The sequence below is a fragment of the Aspergillus pseudonomiae genome (assembly GCF_009193645.1).
Source record: "Aspergillus pseudonomiae strain CBS 119388 unplaced genomic scaffold BDV37scaffold_5, whole genome shotgun sequence".
Lineage (NCBI taxonomy): Eukaryota > Fungi > Ascomycota > Eurotiomycetes > Eurotiales > Aspergillaceae > Aspergillus > Aspergillus pseudonomiae.
Window position 1 is genome coordinate 312,394 of NW_022475997.1, and position 16,298 is coordinate 328,691.

General features: G+C 50.1%; 6 protein-coding genes across 6 annotated transcripts; 3 read left to right on the forward strand and 3 right to left on the reverse strand.

Annotated features, from left to right (window-relative positions):
* Nucleotides 1-395: 395 nt before the first annotated feature.
* BDV37DRAFT_295284 (major facilitator superfamily domain-containing protein) lies at nt 396-2,275 on the forward strand (the record flags this gene model as incomplete). The annotated part of the gene is made up of 7 exons (XM_032089831.1): nt 396-520; nt 596-689; nt 751-875; nt 927-1,185; nt 1,249-1,512; nt 1,567-1,974; nt 2,054-2,275. 7 exons carry the CDS (start codon nt 396-398, stop codon nt 2,273-2,275), a joined length of 1,497 nt encoding a protein of 498 aa, XP_031946017.1.
* Nucleotides 2,276-2,372: 97 nt separating this feature from the next.
* Nucleotides 2,373-4,082, reverse strand: BDV37DRAFT_278707 (transcription factor domain-containing protein; the record flags this gene model as incomplete). Its single annotated transcript, XM_032086135.1, has 2 exons — nt 2,373-3,386; nt 3,477-4,082. The coding sequence occupies 2 exons, from the start codon at nt 4,080-4,082 to the stop codon at nt 2,373-2,375; spliced, it is 1,620 nt and encodes a 539-aa protein (XP_031946018.1).
* Nucleotides 4,083-5,248: 1,166 nt separating this feature from the next.
* BDV37DRAFT_268316 (putative integral membrane protein PTH11-like) lies at nt 5,249-6,649 on the forward strand (the record flags this gene model as incomplete). The annotated part of the gene is made up of 6 exons (XM_032084159.1): nt 5,249-5,407; nt 5,470-5,509; nt 5,569-5,636; nt 5,689-6,062; nt 6,129-6,193; nt 6,258-6,649. 6 exons carry the CDS (start codon nt 5,249-5,251, stop codon nt 6,647-6,649), a joined length of 1,098 nt encoding a protein of 365 aa, XP_031946019.1.
* Nucleotides 6,650-6,999: 350 nt separating this feature from the next.
* Nucleotides 7,000-8,562, forward strand: BDV37DRAFT_278709 (Zn(II)2Cys6 transcription factor; the record flags this gene model as incomplete). Its single annotated transcript, XM_032086136.1, has 3 exons — nt 7,000-7,067; nt 7,125-8,189; nt 8,247-8,562. 3 exons carry the CDS (start codon nt 7,000-7,002, stop codon nt 8,560-8,562), a joined length of 1,449 nt encoding a protein of 482 aa, XP_031946020.1.
* A 67-nt stretch (nt 8,563-8,629) lies between these two features.
* Nucleotides 8,630-10,798, reverse strand: BDV37DRAFT_295285 (Alpha/Beta hydrolase protein; the record flags this gene model as incomplete). The annotated part of the gene is made up of 8 exons (XM_032089832.1): nt 8,630-8,913; nt 8,964-9,128; nt 9,178-9,300; nt 9,357-9,498; nt 9,545-9,949; nt 10,002-10,053; nt 10,106-10,614; nt 10,664-10,798. The coding sequence occupies 8 exons, from the start codon at nt 10,796-10,798 to the stop codon at nt 8,630-8,632; spliced, it is 1,815 nt and encodes a 604-aa protein (XP_031946021.1).
* A 2,903-nt stretch (nt 10,799-13,701) lies between these two features.
* On the reverse strand, nt 13,702-15,889 carry BDV37DRAFT_238186 (uncharacterized protein). The gene has a single exon (XM_032080811.1). It carries the CDS (start codon nt 15,678-15,680, stop codon nt 13,803-13,805), a length of 1,878 nt encoding a protein of 625 aa, XP_031946022.1. The 5' UTR covers nt 15,681-15,889; the 3' UTR covers nt 13,702-13,802.
* Nucleotides 15,890-16,298: the final 409 nt, after the last annotated feature.

Below are 16,298 nucleotides of genomic sequence, written 5' to 3' on the forward strand. Positions count from 1 at the left end.
AGATGTGCAGTCCAGGCTTCGTCGGACGCTATCACCTTTTCGGTCAGGTCGAAGCGAGCCCTTGCATTCCCTATTCGGGTTTAGTGACACGGGCTGAAGCTGCGAAGGATGGCTTAAGACGTGACAGTATTACGCTTACATGCAGCTAAATGCCACTAACAGGCCTGTGATGCATCTAGAGAAACAAGACCCCTCCAGTGTAGGTCTAGCTGGAGGTTAATTTATATGGCGTTAGTCGATGCAACCAGACTGCAAGGGAAGCCGTTGAGACTGGATGGTGCGGCCTTTAAGAAACTCACAGCTCCCGATGAGATTTATTTTCTGTACTTCCTCTTCTGCTCTGTAGGGGGAAGGCCATTGTAGTGAGTCTTTCATTGTTCAGCTGGACTGAGAATATGGCCGAGTCGGACTACTGCAATTCTCCCGAGTCGGAGCCTAAGCGTCCCAATGAGACGGTTGATGAACTTCCACCGCTGACAGCGGTGGAAGAAAAGGCGATTCTCCGTCCAATAGACCTCTGGTATGTATATGACATCGGGAAGCTGTAGAGGCGAAGTGCTCGGGAACTGTTGAACATGAATCTAACATGAATTAGTCTGCTCCCTCTGATGTTTGTCTCGTACCTGCTACAGTATCTGGACAAAACCGCAATGTCGTATACCTCCATCCTTGGACTGTTGCCTGGAACGGTACGCTGTCGCTACGTTTTCTTTGACACAATCCAAGCAGTAGTGTCTGACTTCAATATAGCACATGAACACCGAGCAGTACTCATGGGCCTCGAGCGCGTTCTACTTCGGCTACATGGTCGCATCCTATCCCGTATCCATAGGATTTGTCAAGTTTCCCATCGGGAAGTATCTGTCAATCATGATGTGAGTTCAGTACTCAATATTTCATGAGATACCAGCAGCTAATCCTCCCAGGATCATCTGGGCAATCATCTTAACATGCCATGCGGCTGCCTCTAGCTTCGCAGGCATAACAACCCTGCGTGTACTACTTGGCGTCTTTGAAAGCGCCATCAGCCCGGGCTTCACCATCGTGGTAGGCATGTGGTACACGCCCTCCGAGCATGCTCTAAGAAGCTGCATCTGGTTTGCTGGTAATGGCGTTGCGTCGATCTTCGGAGGAGTTCTCTCCTACGCAATCGGCCATGTGCACAACCGCCTGGGTCCATGGCAGGTATATACAAGAAGCGCTACCAAAACCCGTCCAAAGGAGCCATTAGACTAACCAATTTACCAGTGGGTATTCATCATCTTTGGCATCATCACCCTCGTCTGGTCGATCTTCCAATTCTTCGCCCTACCCGACTCGCCATTGAACGCCAAATTCCTTTCCCCCTCGCAGCGCGGGCCAGCCTACCGCCGCGCCCAAGCCTGCCAGCAAACCTACCGAAGCCGAGAATGGAAGAAAGACCAATTCATCGAAGCCCTGATTGACCCTAAAACCTGGTTCCTATTCACTTATAACTTCCTAGTTTCCCTTCCCAACGGCGGGATCACCAACGTAAGCACCCAGACCACCCCCAACTGAAACCATCACTAACGAGATGCACACCAGTTCTCAAGTCTAGTAATCGCTTCCTTCGGCTTCGACACCTTCAACACCCTCCTCTACACCATCCCCATGGCAGCAGTAGCCCTGGTCTTCCTCCTCCTCAGCGCATTCACCTGCAACCGCTTCCGCGGTCTTCGCTGCTACTGGATGATCATCACCCTGCTCATCAGCCTCATCGGCATCCTCCTCATGCGCCAACTCCCGGTCGAGAAGAAATGGGGCCGGCTGGTAGGCGTCTGGCTGGTCACGGTGTTTGGCGCCGGATTCCCCCTCAGCCTTAGTCTGGTCTCGAGTAATTTCGCTGGCTTCACGAAGAAGACTACCGTCACGGCGATCTTGTTTATTGGGTATTGTGTGGGGAATATTGCTGGCCCGCAGCTTTTTAAGAAGAACCAGGCGCCCCATTATTATGTGAGTTTTCCCTTCTTCCTTCCTTTCTTTGTCTTATAGTTGGTTATGCTGGTGGGTGTGTGCTGACCGATGGAATTAGTCTGCGTTTGCGGCTATTTTGGCCTGTTTTTGTATTGCTGTTCTTGATGTGGCTTTGCTGCGCGCGTATATGGTCTGGGAGAATAAGAGGAGGGATCGCAACCAGGGTCGTGTTATCGAGCCTGAGACTAAGGAAGCAGAGGATTCGGAGGGGTCTACTGCTAGGAGGCAGGTGGGTGATATGTCGGATTGGCAGAATGAGAGCTTTCGGTTCTGTTTGTAAGGTATGCATATAAATAATGGAGGGACAGGATAGCCATAATTCATCAAGGGTATATATAGATAGCATAATAGACAAGATATGAAGTGATCTAGTACAATTAGGCAAAGCTTGTCTGCCAACCAAGAAACTCCATCGCAGATTCCCACTCGAACCGACCAACCCGCACGGTGTTGTGCGACTCCGTCTGCATGTCCCTGCGCTGCCAGAGTAGTTCGACTAACGTCTGCGCTCGAGGAATATTCTCGTATGGGGCTTTGTCTCTGGCGGCGCGAAATATCCTCATAGCTCTACTTTTCTCGTCTTGTGAGCAGCAACAGGAAGCAATAAAGAGCGGCCATAGAGGCCAGGATATGGGGAGGTGATCCACCGAGGATACAACGTAGTTCGCCAGGTGAAAGATGCGGTCGACGTATTGTGCCCTCTGGGCCTGATCCCTGAGCCGCTCAATACTCGGGGTAGCGGTGGAGGTATACCCAAGGAATCGAGGACAAACTGCCTCTGATAGGAGCAGGTAGGACGCCAGGCGATAGGCCTCGCTTGTGCTTTTGAGTAAGCGGAATCCATGTCTGGATTCGGTAGGACTGCGGTCTTTGTATAACGAGACGGGGATTATCTGTGTTGTGGTAGCTAGACTTGCTTCCAAGTTTGTGATCTTATCCGCAATTGCGGCTTGTTTCTGCTTGACCGCTATCTGGGGTGTGGATGGATCTAACGATTGGTCACGGAGTACTTGGGCATCGTGCTTAAGAGTCAGAATCTCGTTAATGAGCAGTAACATGTGGCTGCTGAGGCCGTTCCACACGTCAATTTCATGGAGTGTGTCCGCTGGCATCACCTTGGCAAGATCCTTGGTGGAAGTCCATGATACCCTTTCGGTGTTCGTCGAGCTGGCTAAGGAGGTGGGGCTAATAGGGGTGGTTGGTATTTCACCGACAGGCAGGGTGTCCTCAATTGAGAACACTGATTTAGCCAGCACGAGATGCGCAGAGAAGTAGCTGATGAAGAATTGTGGCATAGGGGGAGCCTTTCTGTGGCCACGGGCCATCTCCTTCACGATCAACTGGAAACAGGCGAGATGCTTTGCCCAGGAGCCGTCGCAGCTGCTAGAGATCTAACCGAAGGATTAGTCGTCACCTTCTAGCCGAACCTTGAGTGGTATGATTGCCATGGCGTTATAATATAGAGTGGAGACGTTACATACCGCCGAAGAACAAAGAAAGATCGTCGGCACCAGCAGGTCCTCCCAATCCAACTTATCTTTCATCAGGGCTCGCCGCAAGCCCCTTAGAACCCTCGAGCGAATCTGAATTTCCATTAATTCGAACCTACTCTCAACTGATCGCAGGTAATGTGCACTGGCCATGAGAACGGCATAATACGCTGTCTCAGTCCGAAACACGAGACGCATCACCGTGCTGCGGAGGGGGTTGAAGTGCTCATCATCAACGGTCACCCCGACGGTACACATCACGGAATGGTAAAAGGACAAGCACACGTTGTCCATGTCTGGCATACCGATACTCCATGGCAGCACGGGAAATGGACGCGAAATAGTCGTCACATTCTTCCAGTTCTCGTAGTGAGTGCTATACGTTACCCGATTGGGGTGCGTGGCGCGTAGTGCGCTATGCGAGTTGGGTGGAGAGCGGATCGCCACGGAATCAGCGTCACGCTGCCGATGGGCCATGTCCTTGCGTCTGGTCCGTGTCGGTCGTTGGGCATCTCCGTCACTTGCCGGTGGGCGCTGCAAGGAATGTCTCTTCGATTGAACGCCCGTTCGTCCATGACACTTCCCTGCCGTCCGCATCTCGTCCTCCCATTGAAGCTGCAGTTCGTAGCTACATCGGTTCTTTGATCGCTGACAGCGTGTGCAGGTGGGACGAGTTTCTGTATCAGTAGTGGATAAGCCTCTGCCATTCTATTCCGTATTGGGTGCACACGAAAGCTCTAGACTGAACTCGTAATTTCGGAGAACGAGCCGGGACAAAAACGGTAGAACGGGCTTGCACCTACCATCGCACTTCACCCGCCTCCGTCGGCAGGTATTGCAGCCATTGCGGGTTCGCACCTTAGGTCTGGACTCTCTCAGTGACGATGCACTTGACGAGTCCGATCGTGGGGAGACCGGTTCTGGCTTCATGGACCAAGTCAGGAACATGTTGCTGCTCCTCCAATGCAGGAAATCGCGGGTCGTCTCTGTGCAGTGCTTCAGGAACCGTGGAAGTGGAGGGTTGACCCAAATAACGAGCAGGAAGGAGCGGCACAAAGGTAAAACACAGGACTTGGATTTAGGGTCTTGGCCTGGGCATGATATGAGAATACGGGGGGATCGAGGGAGGTGGGGAGAGGAATGGATCGGACATGGAACATCACCACTCGTATTCCCTGCCGAGAAGGATCGGCCATATGTGGTTATGGTTATTGGATAGTTGTTGATTGAGGTGTAGCTCCACCTGGGCCGCCATTGCGGACACTAGATGAATAAATCACAGTCCGTCGACGAGCTTGTCTCAGCCATCACGTCTAAGCCGTGTTTTAGATGAGCAGCTGTAATATTCAGCTGTTATGTCTCGCAAGGCCTGGTATTTGAGTTTCAATGCATGCCACGCTTTCTAATGCCTGTTACCCTCGTAGAATTTGATAAGTCTGGGCATGTAGACCCGCCTTAGGAGTGGCTTCAATAAGTTATGCCGGTGATTAGGAATCAACAGGGGAGGTTTATGAAGTCTCTGGCCTGATCCGAAGGATTCTGCCCCTAGGGCACCACGATAGAGCTAGCAGACATGCAAATTCATATGAATGACACTAGAAACGGACACAATCCTGTTAAAGTCCCCATTAAACCCCTTTGCCTTTCTTTCCGGACAAGTGCCACTCGTCAGTGTCAGTCTAAGTTGGTCTGATGCTGTCGTCTCCGAGACGAAAGGGTGACATCCTACCGGATCTCTGTGCGTGTCAACAACGTACACCAACATGACGAGCTGGGACGGGACTCCGTCGAGAGAGACACTGGTAATCGTGGGATACACAGTTCCCACGGTGCTTTTGGTAGCAAGCACGGTGCTGCGACTGTTTGCTAAAATGTCAAAAGAGGGTCTTCATCTAGATGACCACTTAATCATCCTGGCAAGTGTCTGTCTCCCCACCACGAACTGGGTCCATGCATATAACTATGATTGCTGATCCTATATCAGGCCCTAGAAGTAGCATACTCGGTAACGATGCTGGTCACCGGTACGTCGAATGGGGAGCGTCTCTGCCCTGTTATTTTTAGTCCCTGCTGATCCCAACAGGTGTGGGCCATGGATTCGGCCATCACACCGCGACTGTCGACCTCAAGGACCTGGAGATATTCTTAAAGGTCAGAGCGCCTGTTGATCCTGCACCCTCGGTCTCGCTGAAAATAGACACAGGGAGAGTATATCGCTAGTCACCTTTACAACGTCTTCCTCGCCGCAACAAAGCTCGGGATCCTCGTCTTATACTACCGCATCTTCCCCATCCCCTGGTTCAGCAAAACCGTGATCGGATGTTCAATCTTTGTCTTGATATGGATCACCATCATCGAAGCATTCATGGGCGCACTATGTCGCCCGCTAAACGCATTTTGGGACCGCACCGTGAAAGGTGAATGCTTCAACTCCACAGCTCTGACATACTTCGTCAACTCCTCGAACATGGTCACGGACCTCGTGCTCTTCGCCCTCCCTATCCCCGTCATCTTGGGAGTCCGGACAACACGGAAGAAGAAAATTGCTCTTGTCGCGATATTTTCCATTGGATTCATGTACAGCAACTCCCATAACCTATACCCCTGGGCCTCAACCCATCGGGACTAACGAATATTTGACAGCACCTGCGGCATAAGCGCCGCCCGGTTAGCCTATGTCGTCGCGCAAGGCTCAGCCGACATAACCTGTAACGCCCCTCCCCCTTCCTACCGTCCACTCCGACTCAACGCCCAATTCTAACAGAAACGCAGGGGAAGGAGTACCACTGGGAATTCTCTCAGCCTTCGAATCGCTCGGCTGCATCCTCTGCGCCAACCTACCTATAATCTACCGGTTATTCAAAACTGCCGCACAAAAGATTACCAGCAGCGTGTCGGGCCAGAAAAGCAAGACGTCGAATCTACAATACGCGTACGATTCCAGGGCATACGGATCGAAGTCTCACGGACACCAGCATCGACGCAGCACGGATAGCGAAAGATGGATTCGGATGCCAAATGAGAGTGATTCCGCTGAGATGCAGACCGACGTGCATTGTACCAGTCCTGACGTGAAGGGGGATGGGTTTGAGATGGGACCCATTCCTAAGGATGGTATTGCGGTACAGAGGGAATTTCATACGAGGATTGAGGAGAGACTTTAGTATTTGGAGATCGTGGCTTGTAATTGCCATCATGTTCACTTGTTGGTCTGGACGGCTGTTTTCCTTTGTTTAGTGATGGCTGGGCTGGATGGATAGAAATATGTATTGGGAACTGGGAAGGGTAATACGAACTGTTTGTACATGGGACTTTATGATTAACCATGTAGATAGATACTTCCTACATTCATTCCGAGATACCCTGTTCGCTGCCTGAGGCAGTGTGTAGGGTAAGGAAGGCATCGACTTGCATTTGGGGGCGGAACAAGGAGTAATAAATTCGCAGCGTAGCCACAAATCCCACTAATCTGTCAGCCTAATCATCCATCTCAAACACAATACCTCATCCACAAATGAACAACTCGAGAAAAGCACCCCGAGTCTGCGGCAGCAAAGTAAAGACGGGCTGCATAACTTGCAAGTGCGTAACCCTAACCCCTGAACTATTATCAACCAACCTACTACTAACACAACCCAGAAAACGACGCATAAAATGCGACGAAGGACGGCCAATCTGCCAGAGATGCACCTCAGCAGGTCGTCCATGTAGCTACACGGCCATCCCAAAATCGAAATCATCACCCGCGCTACGGGTGGTGGTCTACCGCGCACCGGAATCTAGATCGTCATTCCTGACATCCGACGAGGAAAGACAATCATTCGATTTCTTCCTCCATCAGACGAGGTACCGCTTTCCAGCCGACTTCTCCGATCCGGTATTACAAGCTGCACATAGCGAGGAAGCCCTTACACATGCTGTTATCTCGTTCGGGGCCCTGCAACAGGTCTATGAGTACAGTGATGATCCGTTCTTTATAAGTCCACTGGCTCAGTTCGCTATGCGGGACTATGGCCGGGCACTACGGTATGTGCGGACTCGGCTGGGAGATGGCGGGAGGGATCTGGCGCTGGTTTGCTGTGTGTTGTTTGCTTGCTTTGAGTGTATGAGGGGCTGTCCGCGGGCGGCGGTTGTTCATATTAAATCTGGTCTAGATATACTGCTGCGGTGTGTAGAGGGGCTGGAGTGGAATGTTGTGTCGCGAGAAACGATGCTATCCCTGTTTATGAGGCTGGATAATCAGCTGGTTGGGCTATTGGGTACGTCGTTGCCTCAGACGTTGAAGCGGGATGGTGAGCGAGGTCCGTCTATCTTGTCGAGGATTGATATCGAATGTAATGGTGGCGATGTGGAGCGTTCCTTGGATGCTGTGCTCAATTCTATTTTCCATGATCGGCTGAATATGGCGATAAGTATCGAGAATCCTTCGACCGTTGTGCTTCCACTTGATCAGGGACGGACGTTGAGGTATTTGAAGGAGTGGCATGGTAGGCTTATGAAACCTACGCCCTCGCCAGGACGATCTAGTCAACCTGAAACATCATATTCACACGGTGAGGATCTGGACCTTATGCAAATTTGGTATATCATTGGGCAGATGTACGTTGCTGTCAAGGCAAATAGTCCAGAGTCTGTTTGGGATCAGTTTCGGACGGAGTTCAACACGATTGTTTCACTTGCGGAGAGTTATTTATCACGCATGAGGTTGGTCATATTCATTCGTGAATAACTAGTGGACATGGCATACTAAGCTTTTAATAGGCAATTGTCACAAAAGAGAGCATTTTCTTTCGACCTCGGTATTGTCTCGCCGTTGTACATTGTGGGAGTGCGATGTCGGGATATACAAATTCGTCGTCGGGCGATCTGTCTACTAGAAACCTGCAAGCGACGGGAGATACTGTGGGATTCCACGATTACTGCAATGACTGCTAGGCAGGTCATGGAGTTTGAGGAGTCTTCAGCCATTGGGCCGCAGAAGTTGAGACAGAGAGTGAAAACAGTGACTGCCGTTTTGGATGACGATAATGGGGTCAGTGTGAAGTTTGCATCATCATTCAGAATATCTCTAGCGTAAACAACGACAATCATTGAGCTTTTTCCACTAGTTCGAGTGTATTCTAAGGCTCCTCGAGTAGCTCCATCTAGGAGACAGGCCACTTTACCACGAAGTCCTCCACGACGGCCGTGCCATTCATTAATGCTACCTTCTGGTTGGCTGTACAGGTTGTAGACATGTCCAGAGTGTAGCACACTGGGGCTGCTGGGGAGGGGAGCTTGTTCTTTCTGTAAAGGCTTGAATGTGGGCCATGGGTCTTATAGGTCTTCCTGCGCTCTTCAGACATAGAGATATTGCCTGTTGCAATATCTTTGGAGTGTATAATCCGCGAGAAAATACGAAACATGGTCTCAGGTTGGAAAGCAGCAGCTGTGAAGTCAGTATACCCTAAACTAAACCGATCTTTTCTGAAGGCTTACCAGCATGTCCTGAATCAAACACTCGTGTGAAGGAAAGATTCCCATGTTGACGAACAACACCCCCCACGTACGTTCGATTCGTAATGAGATCTGCATACCCGCTGGAGCTGAACGCTGCGGATTGGTCGTGTTTTATGGATAAGCTGATGTTCTCGCCGCCCATCCCTTAGGTTAACATTAGTTAGTATTCTAGTGAAACAGAATCATGACATACAATTGCAGAGATAGTCCCTATCACCATAGATAAGATTAACCTTAACGCCCCGTTTCACAATCGATGCGAAGTCGTCCATTGCATTTCCACGCGTGATGAGCGCGTTTCCAGTGCTCCAGAATGCTACTCTGATTAACAGCTATCTCTAGGGAATTCTTCCTTTTTGCGATAGATCTCACCGTTATAAACAACATTTGAATTCGCAGTGAAATTCACCCGAGCGCCCAAAGCGTCCTGCACCCATGGTCGATTAAAAAAGCCATCCGAGTAGGGCTGCGGCATAGTCGAAGTAGGAACCTCGGCCAGATCATGCACATCACGCTACAACAGTCAACACACATTCATCAGACCATATGGAACAGCTCACCCCAGACAAGGCATAAACCCCCAACACATTCGCATAGCAGAATTCATCGGCAGCGAAACACGCAGCATTGACGTCCGCATTATTCCCGAGGTTATGCGGGTCCAGCCTTTGCGCGAGTTCCTGACATTTCACGGCCATATCCATGCAACCGCCGGGTTTAGTCAAATTATAGTTAGCTTCTTCGTACTGCTCTTTGTTGATGGCTTGTGCCCCGTATGTATTATTGTATGCGAATATGGGGTAGAAAGCACCCTGCGTGATGATGTCGCTGCACCCGTTGTGGATGCTTAGTGTGTCGATGTTGATCGAAGAAGGAGATGAAGCGTTAGTCCTTTGGTTGTTCTGGACTTTCTCATTCTGGTCCAGGAAATATGCGGCGTAGGATGGGCCGTATCGGCCGCCAAACTTGGAGTGTTCGTTAGCAGACATGCAGAACAGATGGGATAAAGGGACTTACGGATTCAGTCCAAATGTGTACTTTCTTATCTGGTGATTCATATTCGGGAAATCTGGTAATCAGTGTCAAAGACGAGGAATTGAGGAGATAGAAAAGAGACCAACTCATTAATCCAAACCTGCATAAAATCCCACAACGCCCTCGCGCCATTCATCGTCGAATTTACCGTTCCGTTGAAATTCTGGGACCCGAACACCCCGGACCTAAATGTATGGTTCGCTGCCGGAACTTCGTTGTGGAAGTCAGTTGGAGTGATAATACTTGTCAAATAGTCAATAGTGGCGTTCGTGAGCACATCATACGAAAATCCAGTTTGAACCGGCTGATCGATGAAGAGGATATCGGATTCTCGTGTCCAGGACCAGGGATTCGGCGATGTACTATTTGAATCTGAGTTCACGGAACAAGGTCCTATCTCAGTGGCCATAGAAGACATGGAGCTCGCTCCTGGACCACCGCCGAGATAAATCGTCAACGGAGCTGTCCTATTCTTGGTTGACTTGGCATAGTAGAAGAACAGGTTTCTCGGGTGTGGATGTGCATCGTCTACGCGGGGTGGAAGATGGACATAGCCGCTATAGGTATCGAGGTCCGGGATTGAGCAGATCGGTGTCTGATTTCGTTAGAAATATCAAAGAGACAATGCTGTGGGCTTTACCTACTTTCTTATATGAGAGGGATGCACCATCAATATAAGACGAAGAAAGAGTCCTAAGTCCTTGTGACTGAGCTAGTGACAGAGAGTTCCGAAAAGTAACGGCGCTGAAAAATAAAAGAGTGAATATAAGGTATGCCATTGTTCAGAGGAACGCTGAGAGCTGATGTGGTGTTTGGGATGAGCAGGGACGAAGCGCCATTATATATTACTTCATGGCCGGCTGCTCTTCCCCGGCTATGTATATTTGTTGTGGCTTTTGGGGGCCACCGGCGATTAGACAGCACTAGATCGGATCATTGATTTATTGGCGACATTTTACACAGTGCTTTGTAACGATATAGCCAATGTAAAGTTCTAGAAGTATGGACTACTAGGGTTAAGGCAATCCATCCTCATGCTCGTACATGGTTAACCAAAGGCGGTTAGTGCGCGAGGTGTGCAATGGCCATAGCCTAATATAGTTAGAGTGAGAAACTGAAAGATACAAAATTAGGTTTTAGAGCGGACAACTTTAACCCGTCATGTTAATTCTTTCCAAGTCTCACAACATTGAGGCGGTAGTCAATCTTCGAGAATATTCATACAGGAATTCACTCTCCCTATGGTATTGAAGAAAGTGAGCCTGTGATATCAACTCGTGGATAACTTCACACGGAAGTTTTGAGTCACTATCTGGACCATAGTCGTCATTGTATCTACGTGAATACTTCCCCACGCCCTGATCCATTCTAGTAGGTGTCTTTAAAAGATCTCACTACTGCCCCCCTATCTGCTCGCTTCTATTCCTATAAATATTTATTATCATGGATCCTTAAAATGGCCAAGTCTGAGAGATAAGGCACGTTTAACACTGGTGTTAAAGAGCACGGTGGCTCCGTACAACGTATAGACAGTGATCAAAGAGTCCTGTGACAGCCACCATCAAGCGTTAGTTTCAGGGCCATCCTCGCCTTCAGGGCTACTAAATAGGTATACGACTGTTCCATATATTCTCCAACATCAATGTGTTACAATAACAGATAAGCAGCTGGGAGCACTACGAATATAATGGCAAATTAGACAAAGCCTGTTGACTGGATCCTTTATACAGGCTTAACGTGACGTACGATGCAGTCTTATAGGATGTCAAAGTCTAACGCCTTTACTTCGATCCTGAAAATTTAGATCACCACCCTCTGGCTTGCTTGACTGACACCTATTACCCCCAAAGAGCTTAAGGAATATCCAATTCGTCCAGACTTTCTCCTGGAAGGAGAACAAGCAAATCTTCATTTTGGAGAGTACAACCTGCTCGCTAGCAAATACAGCGGTTACTAAAGCGCTGGTTTGGACGCACGTGTATGCTCGCGGCATGTTCTGGATTATTTGAACAACTACATATTAGCTTTCCCAAGAAATCTCTCGTTCATCATTCCATGTCCTTACCTCCCAGAGCTTATTCTAGAGTTGGTTGTTGTTCACGCGCATCTTGTTACTTGTAAAATTCCTCATGGTTAGGGCTTCATCTCCTGCCCCCAGTCGGCGCTTTTCACGTTCAACTAGCTTTCTCCCTCCTGTTCCCAGTGTTTTCGGTGGCCAACAAGGCTCGGTTAAACAGGTTACAGTGATTGTGGCTCGGCAAATTCAATTTCCAACGGCAAGGCTAAGTCAGTATCTTACACAATCACCATCTTACACAGCATGCAAACTGAAGAATGAACCGGAACAGCCTTGGCTGAATCTAGAGTGCTTTTAGCACCCAGACAAGATTCAGCAATGGAGGAGCACTGTGATGGGCGAAAGCGGAACTGATATATGGCAAAATATCCTATACCCCTCTCGGGAATTATATGGCTTGTGGGGCAAAGCTCGATTTGCATTGCAGCCACTCAAAATATCTGTCGACTATACAACTCCCAAGAGAGCCAGCCCACCTCAAGGGCCTCGAGTAGAACATCTGGAAAAGCAGCGACGACCTCTCGCGACAAATCTCCCCGAATTCCTTTCTTCTTGCTGGTGCGCTTCATGGTGCACACGCGACCGTACATAATGGGTGGGTCAGCAACCCTGAAATTGGAGCCGGAATAGGACAACAGCTGTGTCTATCCCTACAGTATATTGGGCGTCTGCAAGTGCTCTTTTGAGAAATTGGCGATACTCATTTCTGCCATGAGTAATAGGGTATACCAGCGTCGGGTCCCCAAGGACGAGCAAGCATCTCTCTTCCATCGCCCCGGAGGCTACTGGTCAGTACGATCAAGAATTTCGCGAAGAGAATCGCTTTTTAGTGATTCTCGCGCCACAAAACCCGGGCAAATATTCTAAAGTCACGTAGACGCGGGAGACCTTATCATTTTGCAGTCTAGGCTTATAACTTCGAGCACAGTGAGAGCGCAGCTTTCGATCTTTTTGCGAGCATTGCACTACGTCGGCCCTCGCGTAATCGTGAGTCCATTTAGCTGTCGACGTGTCCTTGGTGTACAGTGGGAAATACAGCCAGGCTCTCCTTCGTCCGTTCCCACGTTTTGTATTCTTTGTAGTTGGAGCTGAAATAATTGATACTGCCTATGGGTAGGGCTTACACGATCATGGGAAAGTTTACGACCGTAAGAACATGACACAGGCCTATGAGTCGGTTATGCCGAACCTTCCAGCCTGGACCAAAGTAAAGATGAGCAGTGCTATTACCTTTATTCCTACATTCTTGAGGTATGAAGAGGTATGCTGTCGGTCTGTTTCGGAGTGGCTGCAAAACATATTTTTAAGCACCTACTTTCCATTCACTATTTATTTACGAGTACCCACCAGGAATATAACATCTGGAATGTATTCAGCGAAATACGTGGCCATTCAGTTAATTACACTTAAATGGGGAGGAGAAAGCTCCCAAGCCCTTGGAAGTAGCTGTAGTTCCCAACGTTTAATTCTATACCATTTATTCTGTAGCCTTGGAGAATCACTGATCATGGCTACAGGCATCCTGGTAATCGGGCATAAACCCGAGGAGGGTGCGGGACAGGGGCTGAAGGGCAGGTAAACGTGGCTATAGGGATAGCCTCCACTGGAGTGTCTAGCAAGTGGTAGGGCAGGTGGGTTTTGCTAGCGATTTAATGCGTTTTATTGCTCTATCGTACAAATGAAGCCCTGTTTCCAACAAGACCAGTTCATAATAAATCACCCACGAACGCCAAACTATCCCTCCTCTCATCACAAAGACGGGCATACTCCAAAAGCAACCGATACACATAAAGCTGCATATCCTCCTGTCTCAGAACCTTCTCAGCCCAACTCTTCCCATTCAAGGCGATCTTCTCCGCCTGCCCATCATGTCCATTCCGCCCCTTATACCCAATGAAATACTGAATAATGCCATAAATATCCATGTACAACGAATCCATGGGGACGAAATGCGCCCACGGAATGAGTCTCGAATCATGCCACTCCTTATATACCGTGGCCTTGATGGGCAAAGAAGTCGACAGCAAGAACGCCCGATAGCGTCCGCTAAACGAGTTCCCGTCGATGTCCGGCAGATACTTGAACTGGTACATTTTCTTCATGGGCAGGCCTTCCACGATCTTATAATGCGGATCGGTGTATGAGCAGTGCTTGCCGTCTTCGCGGGGAAAGCAGCATAGATCCAGGAATCCGAGGTCGCAGTGTTCGTTGAGATACTCAGGCAAAGTGCCGTCTAGTCCAGCCCAGACGTTGTAGTACTGATAGTCGGGTTGACGGAAGTTGACACCGGCGGATTTGGAGCCGTTAGTCAGGGACACTTCTGTCCCGTTGAGCATGGAGACGAGTCGGTGGCGCTGGTAGCCTGTCCAGGTGTCGACGCGGTTGCGTCCGCCACTGGCGATTCCGCGCCAGTACACAATGTCCTTTTTGTCAGACCAGGAGCCGCCTTGGTTCTTCCACCCGCCGGAGTACCGTGGGTCGTCGTCCCAGTACACGGCTGGTGGGATGAGGATCTCATTGTTAACCGTTAGCTTCGAGCCACCGAAAAGAGGGACGAGCTCGTGCGTGGTGGATGTGGATGTTGGCTCGATGAAACTGCCGTGTAGGGCTTGCAGCTCTGCGCGCCAGCACGGGTCCTTGGATCGCTCGAAGTCCTCGATATACCCTGTCTTGGAAAAGTTGCGGTAATTGAAGAACTCGCTCGGTGGGTTCGCGAAGTCCATGTGTGGGATATTGCTGTTTCGTCCCGGGCTCTCGGGGGGACATGCGTTGCGCATGATCTCCCAGAAGGGTTTGTCGGGGCCGTCGAAGGGCGGTTGGAAGGGTTCGTTCGGATGCGCCTCGTCGTAGGCGGGCAAGGCCATGTACTGGTCAACAGCTGTGGCGGGGTCAAGCAGTTTCTGGCTTGCGCGGTCCTTCTCGCGGTACTCCGAGAGTGTTTCCCAGGGGATGATGATGCGGGGTTCGTCCATGCCATTCAATGGGATATCCATGTCCGGGAGGAAATCGGCGATGGTCGAGATGAGATCCGTCCAGACTTCTAGCCAGTTGACGCCCGTGTGACCGGCAGAGCTGAGCGTGTGGTTGCGCACCATGATGCGCGGTTCCCAACCCGATGCTTGTTTCTGCATAGCTTTGGGGTCGAGGGCCCAGTATGGACTTAAGTCATCGTAGAGTTGGTCGAAGAGGTCCTCGATGAGAATCGCGTCTTTTTGCTGTGCGAATTCCACCCACTTGTCGAAGCCTGGGGGTGGGTGGCGACCGCGGCGCTGTCGGTATTGCGCAGCTGCGTCGGTGAGGTTGTATACCTGTTTCGTGAGGAGGCGATCCCATTCTTGCTCTGCGTTGCGGATTAAGCCGTCGATCGGATGCGGAACAGCTTCCGCGTCGTCATGGCTGTATCGTCCCGTTCCCTGTTCGTTCCCCTTGGGACTGCTACTATCCGGACTGCTGCCGCTTGGACGGACAACTCGCGGGAGAGGATTGGAGTTGAAATAGAGACGGTATAACGTGGCGAGGAGGATGATCGCCGAGACAGCCAGAAGGCCGTAGCGCCGCACCGGGGACTGTAGCAGCGAAATCATGGCGGGGGAGGGCTGTCCCTGAATATCGGACACGGCACTTGTCGGAAATTCAAATTAGAAGAGAAAGCAGGAGGTTAGACATAATCACGTAGCCGCAAACCCCCGGGGATTTGGTCGAGGAACGGTCATCGTGAGGCTCTCAATGCCCGCTGGGCTGAGGGGGTCGGCGAAATATAAAAGCCCTGCGACGATGGGGGCCAATTATGGACGCAGAATAGGAGTGTCCTGTTGGTCTTTTCATCCATGATTTAGTGCCTTGGTTGGAACCGGCGCCGGTCGAACTAGTATGATGGCCCATGCATTGGAATTACATAACATGCCTTGTTTGAAGGGTAGTTATTGACTTGTAGACCTCCATTATGGCCAATCCTTTCTCAGACGAACACTACCATCACAGCTATTCTTCAGTCGACAGAGCCTGACTTTCCCTTAAGCGCAACTTGACGGAGGGTGCTTTCTCAAGCCCACCTGATCACGTTCGGGAAAAAGGGGGGGCCAGCGGTCGGAGGACTCTCTCAAGACAGTGAGGATCTACTGCAATATCCGGAGTTGTGCCATCCAATAAGGGTAACGATGGACTGTGAGGCTGTGGGCCAACGTGGGTCGTTCCTCGTATTA